At 36.1% G+C, this 17296-nt stretch overlaps 1 protein-coding gene across 2 annotated transcripts in view; it reads right to left on the reverse strand.

Annotated features, from left to right (window-relative positions):
* atp6v1h (ATPase H+ transporting V1 subunit H) overlaps nucleotides 1–17296 on the reverse strand; it is a 48362-nt gene that overhangs the window by 10354 nt on the left and 20712 nt on the right. For both annotated transcript variants that reach the window (XM_084412183.1, XM_084412182.1), the window contains 5 exons: nucleotides 16504–16601; nucleotides 15056–15248; nucleotides 7003–7181; nucleotides 6790–6915; nucleotides 1476–1577 (listed from right to left, as the gene is read on the reverse strand). In XM_084412183.1, the coding sequence (XP_084268309.1) occupies nucleotides 1476–1577; nucleotides 6790–6915; nucleotides 7003–7181; nucleotides 15056–15248; nucleotides 16504–16601 (698 nt within the window). The remainder of the gene's footprint in view (nucleotides 1–1475; nucleotides 1578–6789; nucleotides 6916–7002; nucleotides 7182–15055; nucleotides 15249–16503; nucleotides 16602–17296) is intronic.

The raw sequence follows: 17296 nt of genomic DNA on the forward strand, positions 1-17296 counted from the left end.
TGTCGAAGATTATTTGGTGAAGTTTCTAAATCTAAAAATCACACTCTGTCAGTTTCATCAGAATCATACACTGTTCATTCATTGGCCAGAGGAGAACTGGCCCCCCAACTGAGCCTGGGTTCTCTCAAGGTTTTTTTCTCTATTCTGTCACCTGATGGAGTTTTGGTTCCTTGCCACTGTCGCCTTTTTTCACCTTTGTTTCTATTGTCTTGGCTTGCTTAGTTGGGGACATTAAATTTAACATTTAACTTAATATTCAACAATAATAATGATCTGCCTGCATTGACACTATTATACAAGAACTGAACTGAGCTGGACGATGACATCACGGTTTACTCCAGAGTGGCTATATATATATATATATATATATATATATATAAATTAACTAAATTAATAACTTTTTTTAAAACAAAAATGAAACATCACTGAAATGCTATTTTCTTCTGGAAACAGAGTATTTTGCATTTTTTTCCTGTTATCTCTGTAAAGCTGCTTTGAAACAATCTGTATTGTAAAAAGCTCTATATAAACAAATGTGACTTGACTTGACTTGACTTTGGATTTGGATTTTGGATTTACTTATTGTAGAGTTAACGAACGTTATCATGAGCACTGTAATGTTTAAAGCATATGTCATAACAAATGTTACTAGACCAGGAAGATTTTACAATGAGCGGTTCATTCATAAATCCGTAAGATCTTACCTTCATGTTGTGGAAATACACCACACAACGAGCGCAGAGCTGAAAAGGGGCGGGGCTACACAAGATCTATATTTTCATCTCACATTTAGCCACAGTTAAAACACAATCACTGCTTGGTAGGACAACAGATGGAAAGGCAATAACTTGGCACTTATCGCAAATGAGTGCAATTCTTTTGGCCTGCAGAAGCTAATTTGTTCTAGAGTGGTCTAACTACAGGGTTAGAACCAAGGCTAATTCAGACCAACGAGTCCCTATAGATTCACTGTGGTTTCTTTGAACGGTGGAGGCGTTCTAAAGAGGAAAGTGAGAGTGTGTGTTCTGAGTGGCCGACCTCAGGGGGAGGAGAGTCTGGATTAGAGAAGGTATTAGCCACTCAGAGCAGAGTTGGAAACAAGTGGCGGATCACTCTACTTTTAGAGGGAAATTATATGCAATCTTCTTAGGTCTAAAATTGATTGGCGGATCATGAATGCTACGTGCCGACAATATGGCAAAGCTTGGGCAACATCTTGCAATAGGTTTGCCTGGAAGAGTTAGTATGCTGCTCTCTTTGAAGTGATGCAAGTTTAAATTGACACTGATATCATTGCAGGCAAGCGGGCGGAACAGACAGTAATAACTCTAACCTGGGCGATTCTGAGCCCTATAATCATAAAAAGCTACAGAATATTTGGGTATTGAGAAATAGTAAAAAAAAAAAAAATATGCACAGCTGCAGAGTCAGAGAGATGGTAATTTACAGATGAAGGATGAAGGATACTCGCTCACCTCTTGCCACGAGGGTAATGTCTCACGTATTCCCCCACATCGTGAGCTGCAACAGCAATAACCTGAGGGTCATCAGACACTTCCAACAACCTGGTCAGTATCCTGGCAGGAAGCACAAACACACAATCATTTCAGGTCCCCAAAAGCAATCAGTAACACCTCCAGGGCAATACTAAACCCATGCTGAGCAAATATATCCCAGGGTACTGTACAGCGGGAGATGTGGTGTCTACCTCAGTCCAGGAAAATATTAGCTTCTGTTAGTTCAGTAAGATACTAAAATGGGGAAACATGTAACACTGGAAAAAAATGTTTTCCAGTAAAAATATTTAGAAATCAAAAAGACACATTTAATAGAGAAGAAAAATGTTGTGTTCTCAGAAAATATACAGTGGGACCAAAAATTGCTTACGCACTTACACTACAGTTCAAAGGTTTGTGTTTTCTATTTTAATATGTTTTAAAATGTAATTTATTCCTGCAATTGCAAACCTGAATTTTTTGCATCATTACTTCAGTCTTCAATGTCATATGATCCTTCAGATATCATTCCAATATGCTGATTTGCTGTTCAAGAAACATTTCTATTTATTATCAATTTTGAAAACAGTTGTGCTGCTTAATAGTTTAGTGTAAACCATGATACATGTTTTTTTCAGGATTCTTTGATGAATAGAAAGTTTAAAAAACAACAACAACATTCATTTTAAATAAAAATCTTTTCTAACATTATAAATGTCTTTACTATCACTTTTGATCAATAATGTAATAATAACTACATTTCATTGCATTACAAAACATATCAAACCAAATTCCCAAACCAACAAACAAACTTTTTTGCATTAGATTTTATTAAAATAAATTTCACTTAGTTTATATATACTGTATATGCAAATCAATGATATTTATACTTTTTTAAGCAACCAAATACTTTTTGTGGCCATTGCATCTTGAATGCATCTCAAAGTTTTATTGGGGTAAATTACAAAATTTACAGTATATTTTCGAAAAATGTTAGAAATTTGTGCTTAAGAAAATGTTTCGTTTAACATTTTTTCAACAAAAATGTTGCTTAAAGGTGCCATGTGTAAAAAAAAATCAATTCATACTCCACATTCCATACCAGATGGGGGCAGTATACCTCCAGAAAGTGTGTCTACTCTATGATTATGACATCTTCAAGCTACTCCCCTTCACCTTTACCAGTGAATATGTTCATATTACATTTTTATCGTTAGTTTGAATTACATTAATTTGACAGACAGCATTCGCTGATGTTGACCAACGTAACCAGAGCTGCCAACTATCACGCATTCACCGTGAGACACACGCAATTGACACTTTTCACACGCTCTCACGACACACATAAATTTTCTCGCGCACAGAAAAATCCCGAAGCAAAGAGGACATGGAGACCGACAGACTAGACAGAGCAGGTTAGTTATGATATAAAAAAAATTTCAGCTCTCAGATTCTGTCAATTTTATTACGCAATTCAAACAATAAATACCGTTTTGGCGCTTGTAAATGTTACACGACAGATCCCTAGCGCACGTAAACCGAACATCTCTACTAGCTAATAATAGTAAAAAACACGAACACTGTTGAAAGATACAGTAGGCTACAACTTACCGAAATGTATTCCTCATACATAATATCTACCAATCAGTGTTTTTTATCAGCGTGAAGAGGTCAATAACATAGCTGGAGAACAATTATGTCAGATTTACCTCAGGAAAGCCATTTAATAAACATAATATAGGTTGTTATAATAAACAGAAATGTTGCAAGTTCGGAGTCGAACCTCATTTCTTTCATGGCCATTAGTTGTCTCAAGCGATGGAAAGCAGTGCCAATGTTTACTCTGGTTCTGTTCCTTTTTTTATCAGATTTTATTTGCGATTCCGAGCGCGTTTTATCCCTGCAGCGGGTGGGTGTGGTGGTGGTAAGGGTCTCTTGCCAAGGGCTTCAGCCATTCTTCCGCTCTCTTCCCTGAACTGAAATGTAGTAGTGGGCTGTATTTTCCACACGATTGACATCAGGTTCAAGTACGTCCACAAGCCGTGCGAGTTATTCGTGTATTGCAGTTGGGCTGGTGGTGGTTATGTTGCTCGCATACCGCCTCCCATGGCCGAAACTGGTATTACAACACCTGTCGGGCCGTGGCTAGTAATGCTATTGCTAATTCAGGTTGATATCTCTGCAGCACTATAACTTGTCATTTTTTTAATGACATCATCGCCCTTATTTCTTCTCATTCTTTTGATGCGTGTAGCTCATTTTTTGGATATTTTTACCTCAATTTTTACACATGGCACCTTTAAGAAAATTATTTATTTTGCAGCAAGCAAGAGGTTTAAGCTTAATTTCAATCTATTTCTGCTCACAAACAATAGATCAAGCATGAGACAGAGACCTGTACTGCATGAAAGCATGAAATTATAACAGTCATGCAGAATGGAGAGAGGTTTCAAGCACTACCAATCATCTGCACACTAAGCAAGAGATGGAGGGGAAAAAAGAGAAACAAACTGAAGTAAAACACAAATTGCTGATGGCTGAAACGGAGCCTTTGAGCTGATTGCGGAGAGGGTGGTGATGAGAGGAATGAGATGAGTAGATTAGGATTTAAACGGAGTTGTCAAAAGGGTCGAGCTGACACATGATTAAACTACTGAGAGACAATGAAAATTAGAGTTTCAAATGCCGATACTCGGCTCTGGTTTCAACTAGTGTACCCTTCACCAAAGAAAGGAGAGGAACACACACACACACCCCTGTGATTCAGACAGTAAAAACAACTTGTGTAAAAACAGCACTGTATGTTCAAAACAGTCCTTTAACCATTTGCTCGATACGGCAAAAATCATTTCAGTCCCTCTCTGAACACTTGACCCCCGTTAACATCTTTTATTATAAAAGCTGAGAGAACTGAAACCACTCATTTTGACTATTCACATGTGAGTGTAGTATTACTTTACACATGAAGTATGTTTTAAAACAGCCACATTCACATTACAATATTCTTAAAGGTCCCATTCCATGGATTATTTTTATTATTTTATAATGTTTCCAGGGGTGCCCTTATAATGTTAGTATGTTTTTTAGATCAAAAATTGTTATAATTTAGAAATAAAAGGCATATTTCCTAGCCTGATTTCATTCCCTGGTTTGAACACTCTGTTTGAAGGGGCGTGTCTGCTGTGAGACTTCAGTGTAAACGCCCTCTGCTGTGATTGGCTGACATGCTTGCATATGAAATATCTGGCATTACATGTGGAACTATCTGGAAAACTTTTACTATTACAGCTATTATACGTTTTTACTATTACAGCTATCTGGATTAACGAATCATGAGAAGTTTTTTAAGTATTTAGATCTATTACCATCACATAAAAGGTTGCAGTGATGAGCACTGAGCAGATGACAGTCTGTTGATCGCGTGAAAGATCTTATCATTGCAACGCAGTTTCTGCACTATCACTAATGATTTCACCTATGCAAACATGAGGCATATAAATACAGTAAGAGCTTCGTTGTGCAGTGTAACAGCGTCATTGATTTCATAACGAGTTTTGGCAAGTGTCCAGATAAACTCGCGCTGTGTGATTGATAGCTTGGGCGATTGGAAAGGGATTGTTCTTTGATCGCTTTCTGTATATTAATCACAGTTTAAGTAAGATTATTTTCATCCTACTAAGAGAAACGAACGATGTGAAGAGTGATCGCTACTTCCATATTAAATCACTACTTACCGCTTGCTGGAATATAGTTGAAATAGTCCCCTTCGTCAGTATGAAACGCTGAGAGAAGTCTGCTTGATATTATTCCAGGTTAGAAAAACAGTCCGTGGTGAAATGGACAGAGCAAACTAACAACTTCGAATTAAACTTTTGCGGTATCCGATTATAGATAAACATCAACCACGTCTGTTGACATTTCGCCATCAATACGCCTGTGTTCCTGTGGGCGGAGGTTACGGTTCTAGTGACATCATTAAAGCAGGATGTAGAGGGATGTAGTCCAATCCAGCCGTTTTTTGTAGTCAACTTCTGTTAAATAAAATATCTCGCTTGGCATTGAACTTTGAGCTTTATAATTTTACAGATATTATTTATACTCTAACAACAACATTACACACTAACTAAAGTTTGAAACATGGGATCACATAGAACGGGACCTTTAATTATTGTTTTTTTTTCTTCCTTTTTTATTTTTGGCCTTCTGGGAAATAATCGAGGGAACAGAGAGGTGAATAGAGAAATCATATTGGGGCCACTGTATCTTGAATTATGTTTTCTTTGGGTTTGTTAATCAAATGGATTTTTGTTTTTATCTTAAACCATTAATCAACAAAATTTTGTGAGATTTATGCTTTGTAAGTCAATATATAGTTTTGAAAACAAGTCTTATTACCTTCAAGTAAATGTGTTTTGTTTCAAGGTAGCCAAGTTGTTTTACATGATGACAAGACAAAAATATATTGTCACCTGCAACTTGCACCACAGCCAGTAATAACACTTAAAAGAATGTTAAAAACAAAGAAACTTAATTAGTAAAAACAAATATTATAAAACGAATCACTAACTGTAAATTATGATTGGTTACTTGTTCACAATCTTTGCACACCTGTTAATTAATTAATTAATTAATTAAATTGGATTGAAGGCTGTTAGGAAAAAGCCACACAAAAATAAAAACATTTTTTGGGCTTTGATATTTTTGAAAAAAAATCTCACCCTTCAAATTATCATTTTATTACAGAATTCAAACAATAAATGTGGTTCTACAGTCTATGATGTGGTGTAGAATGGAGAGCGAGTGAACCGATCATCTCTTTCTCTTTCTTACTAATAGCACATTTGCGACCCTGGACCACAAAACCAGTCACAAGTCGCACGGGTATAACAATACATAGTATGGGTCAAAAATACAGATTTTTCTTTTATGCCAAAAATCAATAGGATATTAAGTAAAAATAATGTTCCATGAAGATATTTTGTAAATTTCCTACCGTAAATATATACAAAAAATATTTTTGTGAGTGAATACAGCAATATCACGAACAGAAATTGACAACTTTAAAAGCGATTTTCTCAATGTTTTGATTTTTTGCATCCTCAGATTCCAGATTTTCATCTCAGCCAAAAATTGCCCTAACAAAAATATTTACCCTTGTGACTGGTTTTGTGGTCCAGGGTCACATTTGAGAATAATGTTACATTTTGAATGTGAAGAGCATCAATATCTACCGATGCATGTCATGCATCAACCCACTGCCCAGCCCTAGTCCAAAACAACAGGTGCTTCTTACTTCAGCAGCTCGTAGTTCTTCTCGTTCAAGCGAACAGCGTTTTCCCTCCAGAACTTCTCCGACTTGTGCACTGGACTCCACTCCAGACGTCCAGACTTCAGCTCAGAGCTGTACTCATCAAAAGAACTGCAGGAGGAAGAATGGTAAGCACTATCAACATGTGAGGAAAAAGAAACGGGTTTAAAACACACTGAGAGAATATGAGGGCTTTACCTGAGATCCTGAACGCTCTCTCCCAATTTTTCCAGGAGGAATTTGATGTCTTCAGTGATGTCCTCATCATCATATTTCTGCTGGTCCAGGTTCTCCAGCTGTTTCAGCACTTTGCACTGGATCATGGCAAGAGCGTATTCCTGACGGGTCTCTCTCTCAGCTGACTTCTCCAACAGGTTCTACAGCAACGAACAACCATCAATCATGTTAATGCCATTATTGTAGAATATAATTAAGTGGATAATTAAGTACTAAGAATACTGAAAATAATTTAAGCACCATTTATTCAGATCTCTAGAACAAAATCAATCATATTTAAATATTTAATTACAAATTCACCTTGTTATGAGTGCAATTATTCAAAAATAGATATTTTTGACTACTTAAATAATAGCAAGCATTTTATCAGATTTCATTTCAATGTGGATACTGTTACCATAGTCTGTAGTAATTAAGACGACATTAAAAATCAAAACAAAAGGATGAACTTGAAGAATTTCAGACAAGCATTGATTGAATGGTTGGATCTTAAAGAAATAAGGCCAAAGATCTGTCCTTAGCTTCTTCAGTCAAATGATTTAGTAAATTCAAGACTATTTCCCAGAAGGAGAAATAATGCACAGCACTGGAATAAATTATTATTAATAAATTAAATTAGAGACTGTTGTAAAGTGAAAGTGAGGGTTTTACATTTTAAACATGCTTTTAGTAAGATTTTTCCTTTTCCTTGAAAGTTTTTTCTACTTTTAAAATGGTAGAAATGCTTTGTGCATCAACAGTGCACAGTGAGGTTTTACCGGCACCCATTTGACACGGCCCTTTGAACAACCAAAAAAAAGAACTTCAGCATTGAGCAATGTGACTTGAAGAGGAAATGAACTTGTCAAATTACAATAAGAGTGCTTTATTTCTCAGAATTCATTACACTCTTAATGGATATGGTTCATTTAGCAGTGAATGCTAACATAAGCACTGACTTCCTTTTTAAAACCCTTTGCTCCTAGCTGTACTAAAATTAGGTGTTGCTCTTTGAAAACTCACCTAAAAGCCTTGAAAACATGCCCTTTCTGGCATTACTGGAACATTCTTCTTTAGTTGTTATTTTAGATGCTACAGGTAGTCATCAAGTTAAATTGCTTAGATTAAATTGGGTGAAATATCAAATCAACTCACAATGCCACTCTAAGAAAATATCATCAGTTAATGGACAAAAGGATGCATAAAAAAAGGAAATTAATACATGAATCATATTTTTCTTTCATGTCTGCTGAAAGACTCAAGGTGGTTCATAAGTTTCTTTCCTCTCAAGCAGCCAAGAAGAGTTCTCAAACAAGTTAAGTATTGATTACTGATGAAACAGAACCATATGCCATTTTGAATGGACCTGAATCACTGTTACTGAGACACTTCAATTAGAAGCTAGTGAAGTAAAAAACAAGTAATTATTAGGCATCTCACTGCTTTCCAGCAGCGTTTAATCAGAATTGTGACATTATAATACAACAGAGACAAAATTGAACAATTATAGTCAGTGAACGCTCAGCTGTCCAGCATGAAGGATGTCATGCTGTTACATGTATGAGAAACAACAAAGATTTAAAAGAGAAGTAAGTAAGCTTGCAAAGGAAGAGTTCATTAGGAAGCAGTGGCAGAATCTTAATAGAGCGATAGCTGCAGCATTGAATTACAACAGTAATGCATATTAAAGACGTGATGAGCAGCGCTGGCGTTTTAATTTGCAGCAGCCTAACGTTTTATTTCAATGCAGACTGCTGTAAGGCAGTTTGACAGGTCTTGATTTTGGCAGTCTTGCTGCAAACGTACATTGTTTATGCAGTTCGGACACATTTATCATCTTTGGGAAAGGTTTCATACCTATTCTCATTTTGAGGGAAGACTAATTATAATAAGATGAACAAAAAATTTTAATGTTCTGTTTGAGTTATATATTACAGTAAGTCAAATCCTTTATCAGATCCTATTTCAGATGCACCCATGACATGCACCCATTCTCTGTCCCAAAAGATCAGTATAACCAATTAACAGTGAAGAAGACTTGAGTCACACTGATTTGTACTCAACTGCAAGGTATAAATGTATATATATTTTTCTCTCTGTTGTTGTGACCAGTGAGCTCCCAGTCGTGAATAAAACTTTATTCCTGCAAAGAGCAACTTGGGAGTCGGCAGGGACTTTTACTTGAGAGGCGACCACAGCAGGGACAGTGATAGTGTTGGAAGACCATAGACCCGCACTCGGGGTGAGGCTGTAAGAGTACTCAAGAGTTAGTATTAATGATCCTGTGTCGGACCAGTGTGCATCTAAAAGAAGGGAGGTGAGAGTGTATATACCGTAGTATTATATCGTGTTATTTTCGGGACAGGAATTATCCCAAAGATGCTGTAGTATTGTATTGGTGCTGTTGTATTATAATATATTATATAGCCAATTATGATGATGTTTGAATTTTCCATTATTAAGAAGTCAGATTAGTAGGCTGTATTTGTATTAAGAGAATTTCCACGACATTTGGCAACACATAATAAATTACGGTGAACAGGTCAGAAATCTGATCAGCCCAACATACAGCTCTAGTTAACAAGATGATGGATTGTTAGCATAGTGCTGTCCTACACCTTCCTCTTTGGCATTCAGCATCTATGCATACTTAAACACTGCTTTCCCATTCAATAGAAATAAGACATTGATAAATGAGCAGTAAGTGCGGCTTGCTTGCATGAGAGTAAATGAACATGTTAAAAAGAGACATTCAGATGGGGAATTGAAAAATGATAGAGTGACATAACAGTGCTAGATTCTATAGAATGTCAGATAGCTACTGTAGATAGAATGTTAGATAGAATGACAGAGAGATAGAGAGAAAGAGACACTGCCCAACAAAAGCAAAATACCTTAACTCACTAGAGTATGGAACTGGGAAAATGACTTTAAAGATTTTTAGTTGTCCAGCCAAATTAATTATAGGTAGGATACTGGAAATCTGGCAAATAGATGTTTTAGTAATGACAATTATCTAGCCTACATCTTATCTATATCTAAAATCTTGAGCTCAAACTTGACTTGACCACTTTTTGAAGTTTCTGTACTCTGCCTTTGCATTGTAAAAAGCGAGAAGTCACACTAAGGCAAATGGCAGTAACTTCCACATTATCAATATTTGGTTACTGATCATCATTTACAAAATCATTATAATAACACCTGTATAAAATCTAGTAGCATTTATTTTGGATGATTTACAATTGCTTTGTTATATGGAGCAGTTTAGTAGCCTATTCATTTGATATTTGATATCTGACTAGCCTATTTTGGCTGCTGGCTAGCTATATTAAGTAGAATGTGAGTACTCTAACTCAATTTGAGCGTCCAAAACAAAGGCAAAGAAAGGTAACTCATGTTATGGTGTTCTGCCTTGGTTTCTCCTGTGCTTTTGTAAGTTACTGTTAAGACAACCCATTATTTTCTCGAAAAAAAAACAACGGAATTGACTCACGATACTTATCTACATGATAAAGGAGGACTTGAATGTCCCAAAAATATCAATAATTCATTTTCAAAAATTAAGTTACTGCCTTTTGCCTTTGTAGGGCAGGATATATATAGAAATAGAGATATAGAGATATAAAGGAAATATACTTTATATACAGATTATAAACAGACTAAAGAGAAGGAAATTACTACATTATGCTCATTTATATTGTATTCATCCGTCATATTTGTGTTCTCTTGGAGAACTGACTCAGACCAAGTGATTTACCAAATCATTCCTATTTAATCACATCTCTATACTGAGAACAGAGAGACGGAGCTGTGCAGTTAATTACGTAACATCAATACAGAATGTTGGCTATATAAGAATAGATATAGAGAGATGGAGAGAGTGAAAAATAGATAAAGAGCGATAGAGGGATCAGTGAACAGATGGGTAGATAGACAGACAGACAGATAAATTCTATGAAGGAAAATTTTTCGTTCACTGTTCCTTGCTGGTGGAATGATCTACCCGCCTTCATCCCGAATGCAGAATCCCTGACAACATTCAAAAGACAGCTGAAAACTCATCTCTTCCATGAGCACTTAAAAATTCCCTATTGTAGCTTATGCTACTCTAAGCATTAGCAATGTCTAAAACTTTGTATTTTTAGCACTTCATGTATTTGTTTGCCTCTTCACGGTGAATCGCTTGCTGCATTTCCTCATTTGTAAGTCGGTTTGGATAAAAGCGTCTGCTAAATGAATAAATGTAAATGTACTAAACGAACTATGAATAGACTATAGAGAAGGAAATAACTATATTATGTTCATTTTTATTGTATTAATCTGTCATATTTGTTGTCTTTCATTTCATTTAATTGCATCTGTTCTTTTGTGGAGAACTGACTCAGGCCAAGTGATGTACCCAACATTCCTATTTAATCAAATCTCTATACTGAGAACAGAGAGACAGCGCTGTGCAGTTGATTACATACTATTGATAAAGAATGCTGGCTGTATAAGAACAAAAATGCTAAACTACAGGCCAATATCCTCAATCTTGAGTATTTAAAGTATTGCTTTAGACCCTAGTAAAGCCCTACTTTTAGCTTTTCTCCAATCTTAAGAAGTGAAGTTTTAAAGGCCTTAAAAACCCTGGACATTAAGAAGTCTGCAGGGCCTGATGAAGTTGAGCCATATTTTTTGAAAGATCATTGCTGGCCCACTAGCTTATATTTTCAATTTATCATTAGAACAGAATGTTGTCCCTGATGTCTGGAAATCTGCTCTGGTTGTACCCCTGTTGAAAGGTGGTGATCCAACCAGCTTAAATAATTATAGACCGATTTCTAAGCTATCAGTTATAGCCAAAATGTTTGAATCTATTGTCAGCGAACAGCTAAAGGAATATTTGGTTAGTAACAGCATTTTGTCTAGGTTTCAGTCCGGTTTCAGAAAGAATCATAGTACGGTAACTGCCACTATGGAAGTTCTAAATGACATTACCTGCGCCCTAGATAATGGAAGATCATGTGTTGCAGTGTTTATTGATTTGACTAAAGCTTTTGATACTGTCAATCATGGTATTCTTCTATCGTGTCTACACAGTATCGGTCTTTCTGAAACCGCATTAGGTTGGATTAGGAACTACTTAAAGAATAGGTGCCAAAGGGTGCAAATTAAGGGGTCTCTTTCTGATAGGCTCAGTATTGAATCTGGTGTGCCACAGGGGTCCATTTTGGGTCCCCTGTTATTTACATTATATATTAACAATCTTGGTGATAACCTATCAGACGCAAGTATTTATTTATATGCAGATGACACCATCATTTATTGTTTTGCATCCTCCATTGATAGTTGTATTTCAAAGTTGCAGGAAGCATTTGTAATAGTTCAGCGCAACCTCCTCTCTTTAAAACTAGTTCTGAATGATAAGAAAACAAAATGCATGGTCTTTTCTAGGAAACATAAGTGTGAATCTTCTCCACCACCTCTTTACACTCTGCAGGGTAAATCTATAGAACTGGTCTCCTCCTACAAATACCTAGGCTTTGTGTTGGAGGAGGACTTATCATTCAAGTTAAGGTTACAGCTGGGGTTTTATTTTCAGAATAGTGCCTGTTTTTCACAGTCAGCCAAGAGAAAGTTGGTGGAAGCTACCTTCTTACCTGTCTTAGATTATGGAGATGTTTTTTACAGAAATACCACTAAGGTTCTTTTACAATCATTAGACTCTGTTTATCACTCTGCTCTAAGATTTATAACTCGTACAAATTATTATACTCATCACTGTGCATTGTATGAAATGGTAGGTTGGCCTTCACTTCACTTAAGAAGGTACAAGCATTGGCTTATACTTGTGTACAAGGCCATAGTTGGCCAGCTTCCTCGGTATATGATTAGTCTATTAACTGTCAATAGTCAAGGGTATAATCTGCGTTCAAGTAGATATATTCTTTTAAATGTTCCCTTAATGAAGACAGAGTTTGGAAAAACTGCTTTTATTTATAGTGCACCAACTGCTTGGAATGAGATTCAAAGATCATTGAAACTTACTGTATTTATTTCAATCAATGAGTTTAAGTTATATCTCAACCAAACATTCCAAACTGTCTGCACCTGTTTATTGTTTATTGTTGTGTGTGTGTGAGTGTGTATGTGTGTGGTTGTGAGTGTGTGTGTGTGAGTGTGTTAGTGTATGTGTGTGCTGTGACTATTGTTTTATGTATTTAATTTTACTTTGTTTACTGTGTGCTGCTACCTTGGCCAGGGCTCACTTGTAAATGAGATATCTCAATGTGATTTTCTTCCCTGGTTAAATAAAGGTATAAAAAAAAAAAAAAAAAGACCTATATATATATAGTCAACAGTCGTGAAGAGTGTACTAATGTGAAACATAAATAATGGCAAATATGCAGAGGCAGATCCATTGATAGCTGCAAAATGGAAGCCATGTAATCATAGACAGGCACAGAGAGAGAATGCCTGGTCAGGACAACTTAATAAGCTCTTGAGCAGGTGAGATGAATGAAGCGCTGCACTCTAATTCAATACTGTCAGCGACATGGACAATGAATTCATTACACAACTCTAATACCAACAGAGCCCAGCTTTCAGGGTTAATTTGAACATTAAATATAGCCTGCACTAAGAAACGCCATGTGTGGGAAAATGAAATGCAGAATAAGAGTAACAAGCAGCCTGTTTTTGTGCCTCGGCTATGTATTAAACAAATATGCGCCGGCAGAGGAAAAGTAATAAGCCCGATGGAAGATAAAATGCCTTAGGACTACTTTTGGTCTAGCACTATATCCTAATTCAAATAATCAACATGAGCAGGAAGGGCATTGTCACTGAATGGGCAATGACGCGAGAGTGTGGAAGAGATTAAAATGAGCGCTTTTGTCAATCTGCAACCTTAATAAGGTAATAATGGAGTTCTTAGTATATTCACCATGAAAGCTCTGGGTAAATTAAATCCTTTCAGAATAAAAGAGTGAGTGATCCGCTAATGGACTTTGAAGAGGACACCTTCTGCTGAGCGATGCCCTTGATCTGAAAAAAGTGAGAAAACAGACACACCCTTCCATCTGAAATGGATTCAGCACATGTACCGTTTCATTAACTATTTGTCACAAAAAAAAAAAAAAAAAAAATTCATATTTTACATTAGACTTAATGAGCTTTCATTAAGCATTTTTAGAGATACATTTATATGGTGCCTTTGTATTCTATTTCCACAGCGACAGTGCTTAGTAAATGATTGGGGTTAAGTGTCTTTCTCTTAAGTGTCTTTAAAATGAAATGTTGTGGCTCTGAGAAATGGCTCACGTTTTGCGAGAGGTCTCGGTTCAAATCTTGCTCTAATGGCCTTTTGCCCCTCCCCAAATAAACAGCATTGACTAGTAGATATTCAGCGGGGTTGAAAAAAAATCACATTGAAAATCTGGAATTCATAGTGAAATTTCAACCTGTAAATAAAGGAGTTTGATCAATTTAGAAAGAAAGAAACATTCAAACTTAATCAAAAATATTTTGGACTATTTATAGGTCTCTAATCAAATAAGCAAATGTGTGTATAATAAAACAAAATACTAAGAAAACAAAAAGAAATTGTTATTCTAATAATATCATTTATTAAAAAATTATTAAATTGTATAAATTAAATCTAGAAATATGCATAATAAATGCATTTTAGCTGGTGGCCTCAGATTTCTGGACAGTGGTATGTTTAGTTGCACATTATTTTGCAATTTCAATGTAATGGAGAGCAGACGAACGAGTGATGGAGTAGGAATGCGTGTCTGAGAGGATTCAGTGTGAAATGGTCTATTAGCTTAATGCATCTGAGTCAGTCGCAGACTTTTTAGGGGGGCTGAAATAAAAGCCCCACTAAATAGGGTCTACAATCACATAATGCTATTTTTAAAAAGCCACAAGGCAGATTTTAAAAAGGAAATTTGATTGCCACTACTGCATTCAGTTGCATTCTCAAAGTCAGGAAAGGAGACTGGGTTCCTAACGAGTCCCGTTTAAAGCAGACGCTTTTCATGACACATACCCTGAAAGCAGCCAGGATTATGCGAGTGACCTTCTCTTTGACAGACTCTTGAAGGATGTCGGAGAGCGCCGGTACCACGTTGTAGCGCCGCAGCTGTTCACAGAGTTGAGGGCTGAATGCCAGGAGCCACACGCAGAAGATCATCTGATACTGCAGCTGGAAGCCACACTTATTACTCAGCACTGCCGTGATGCTGAAAGATGCACAAACAGAACAGTCGAAGTTAGTAAACAGTGGGGCATCTCACCCCTACTGGTCTGCTCAGAGGATGCTCTTCACAAAGTTGGTCCTGATGGTTTGATGATGGTGGGGGGGGGGATAGACCACATAATGAGACCATTACATGAAAGAAATTTTACTTGAGAGGCAAGAAAAAGGAAATTATCTTCAGAGAAGCCTCATTATCCTTTTTTTTTTACTCTATCTGTACACTAGCAAACAAAATAACCTTCATGATCACAGGGCTAAAACCTGCTAGGACATTGAGAGATGCTTTCTTGTTCAACACGAATTGTTCTTCATAAAAGCGGCACGAGTAGAGCACATAGTTAATTGTGTGCGGTAAGCATCAAAACAAATAAAATAAAAAAGAAAGAAATTACAGGGTTTGCCCTTCTTTTGACCAATCAATTAACATAACTTTTCCATGAACTTTCCAGTTGTTTGTTAAACAAAACTAGTGGTTACAGATTTCACTCAAACGGTGCAATTCCTAGCCAATGAAATATTTTAAATAAAATTTGTAATAAAAATTAAATGATAAAACATATTAAATAAATACATTTAAATACATAGTACCATTAAAAAATATGAGCCAATACTTTTATTCTGCGATGATGCAATAAATTGATTAAAAAAGACATTTATAAAGTTACAAAATATTTGTATTTTAAATAAATGCTGTTCTTTTGAACTTTCTATTCATCAAAGAATCCTGAAAAATGTTTATAAAAATATAGCACAGCTGTTTTCAACATTTATAATAATTATAAATGTTAATAATAAATGCAGCAAATCAGCATATTAGAATGATTACTGAAGGATCATGTGACACTGAAGACTGGAGTAATGGATGCTACACATTCAGCTTTGCTATAACAGGAATAAATTACATTTTAAAATATAATATAATATAATATGTAAAAATATTTCACAAATTACTGTTTTTACAGTATTTTTGATCGAAATCTTTCTGACTGCAAAATGGAAGTGTATTTGTTTAAAATAAAACATAATAATATATATTTTTTTAAAAATAAAAAAAAAATTGTTTTTGTAAATATAATTAATTTATATGGTTTCTCCAGGCCTAGAAATCCTCAAATACCTCTAGATAACCATAACCAGATTTCCATAACTATGGGAGCTTAATATCTCACATGTATTGTCTGATATGTGCAATATTACACAAAACAAGACCTACATATTAGTGTGAAAGTGAGTATTACCAGTTCACTCCGTCAGCCTCCACCCAGGCGAATCTGTATTCATTCACTCTCAGCATCAGCTGCAGGCAACCAGCGACACACTGAACGTACTGGGAGCTCTGCGTGGGTCCGAAGGAAAAATACACATACACGACACACACGCACAAATTAGCATGCGCACAAACACAAAAGGACAACACGATCAGAACACGAAGAACAGAACAGTTCAGAGAAGCAGGGAAATGGATGCATGAAATAACAAGCCCGTCCTTTTCCGGTACTAGCAAAGGAACACAGTGAAACTAGGCTGCTCAAGCAGCATTTACACAATTTTGCATTCACTTATGCACGTGCAGTACGAATCTGACTTTTAAAAAACGCCTTTTGGGTAACATGCTGGATCAAAGAGACAATCCCACAATGCAGCAGAGAAAAAGCAGCAGCCTTGAAACCTGGACAGAGTGAGTGAATCATAGAAAGATGTTAGAGGAGATGTGGCTGAGAGGAGAGAAGAGACTCAGTCATTAACTGGGGGAGATGATGCTGTATATCAGCACCCAATGCATAAAAGCAGAGTGGACCAGAGAATAGAAGAGACAGGGAGGCAGGTCATGTAGAATAGAAAAGTGGAGACATCTAAAGTGCCATGAGAGGAAATTGAATTAAAATGTGTGCCCGCTTGCATTGCGCCAGCAGATTTTGACTCGCAACATATGATGAAAAGATTTTTTTTTTCTTTTCTAATGAACTCTAAAAAGCACAAAAAGAAATGAAAGAGGAAGATTGCTATAGTACAAAACAAAAGCCTTCTGGT

The sequence above is a fragment of the Rutilus rutilus genome (assembly GCF_951802725.1).
Source record: "Rutilus rutilus genome assembly, chromosome: 6".
In the NCBI taxonomy this organism is placed as follows: domain Eukaryota; kingdom Metazoa; phylum Chordata; class Actinopteri; order Cypriniformes; family Leuciscidae; genus Rutilus; species Rutilus rutilus.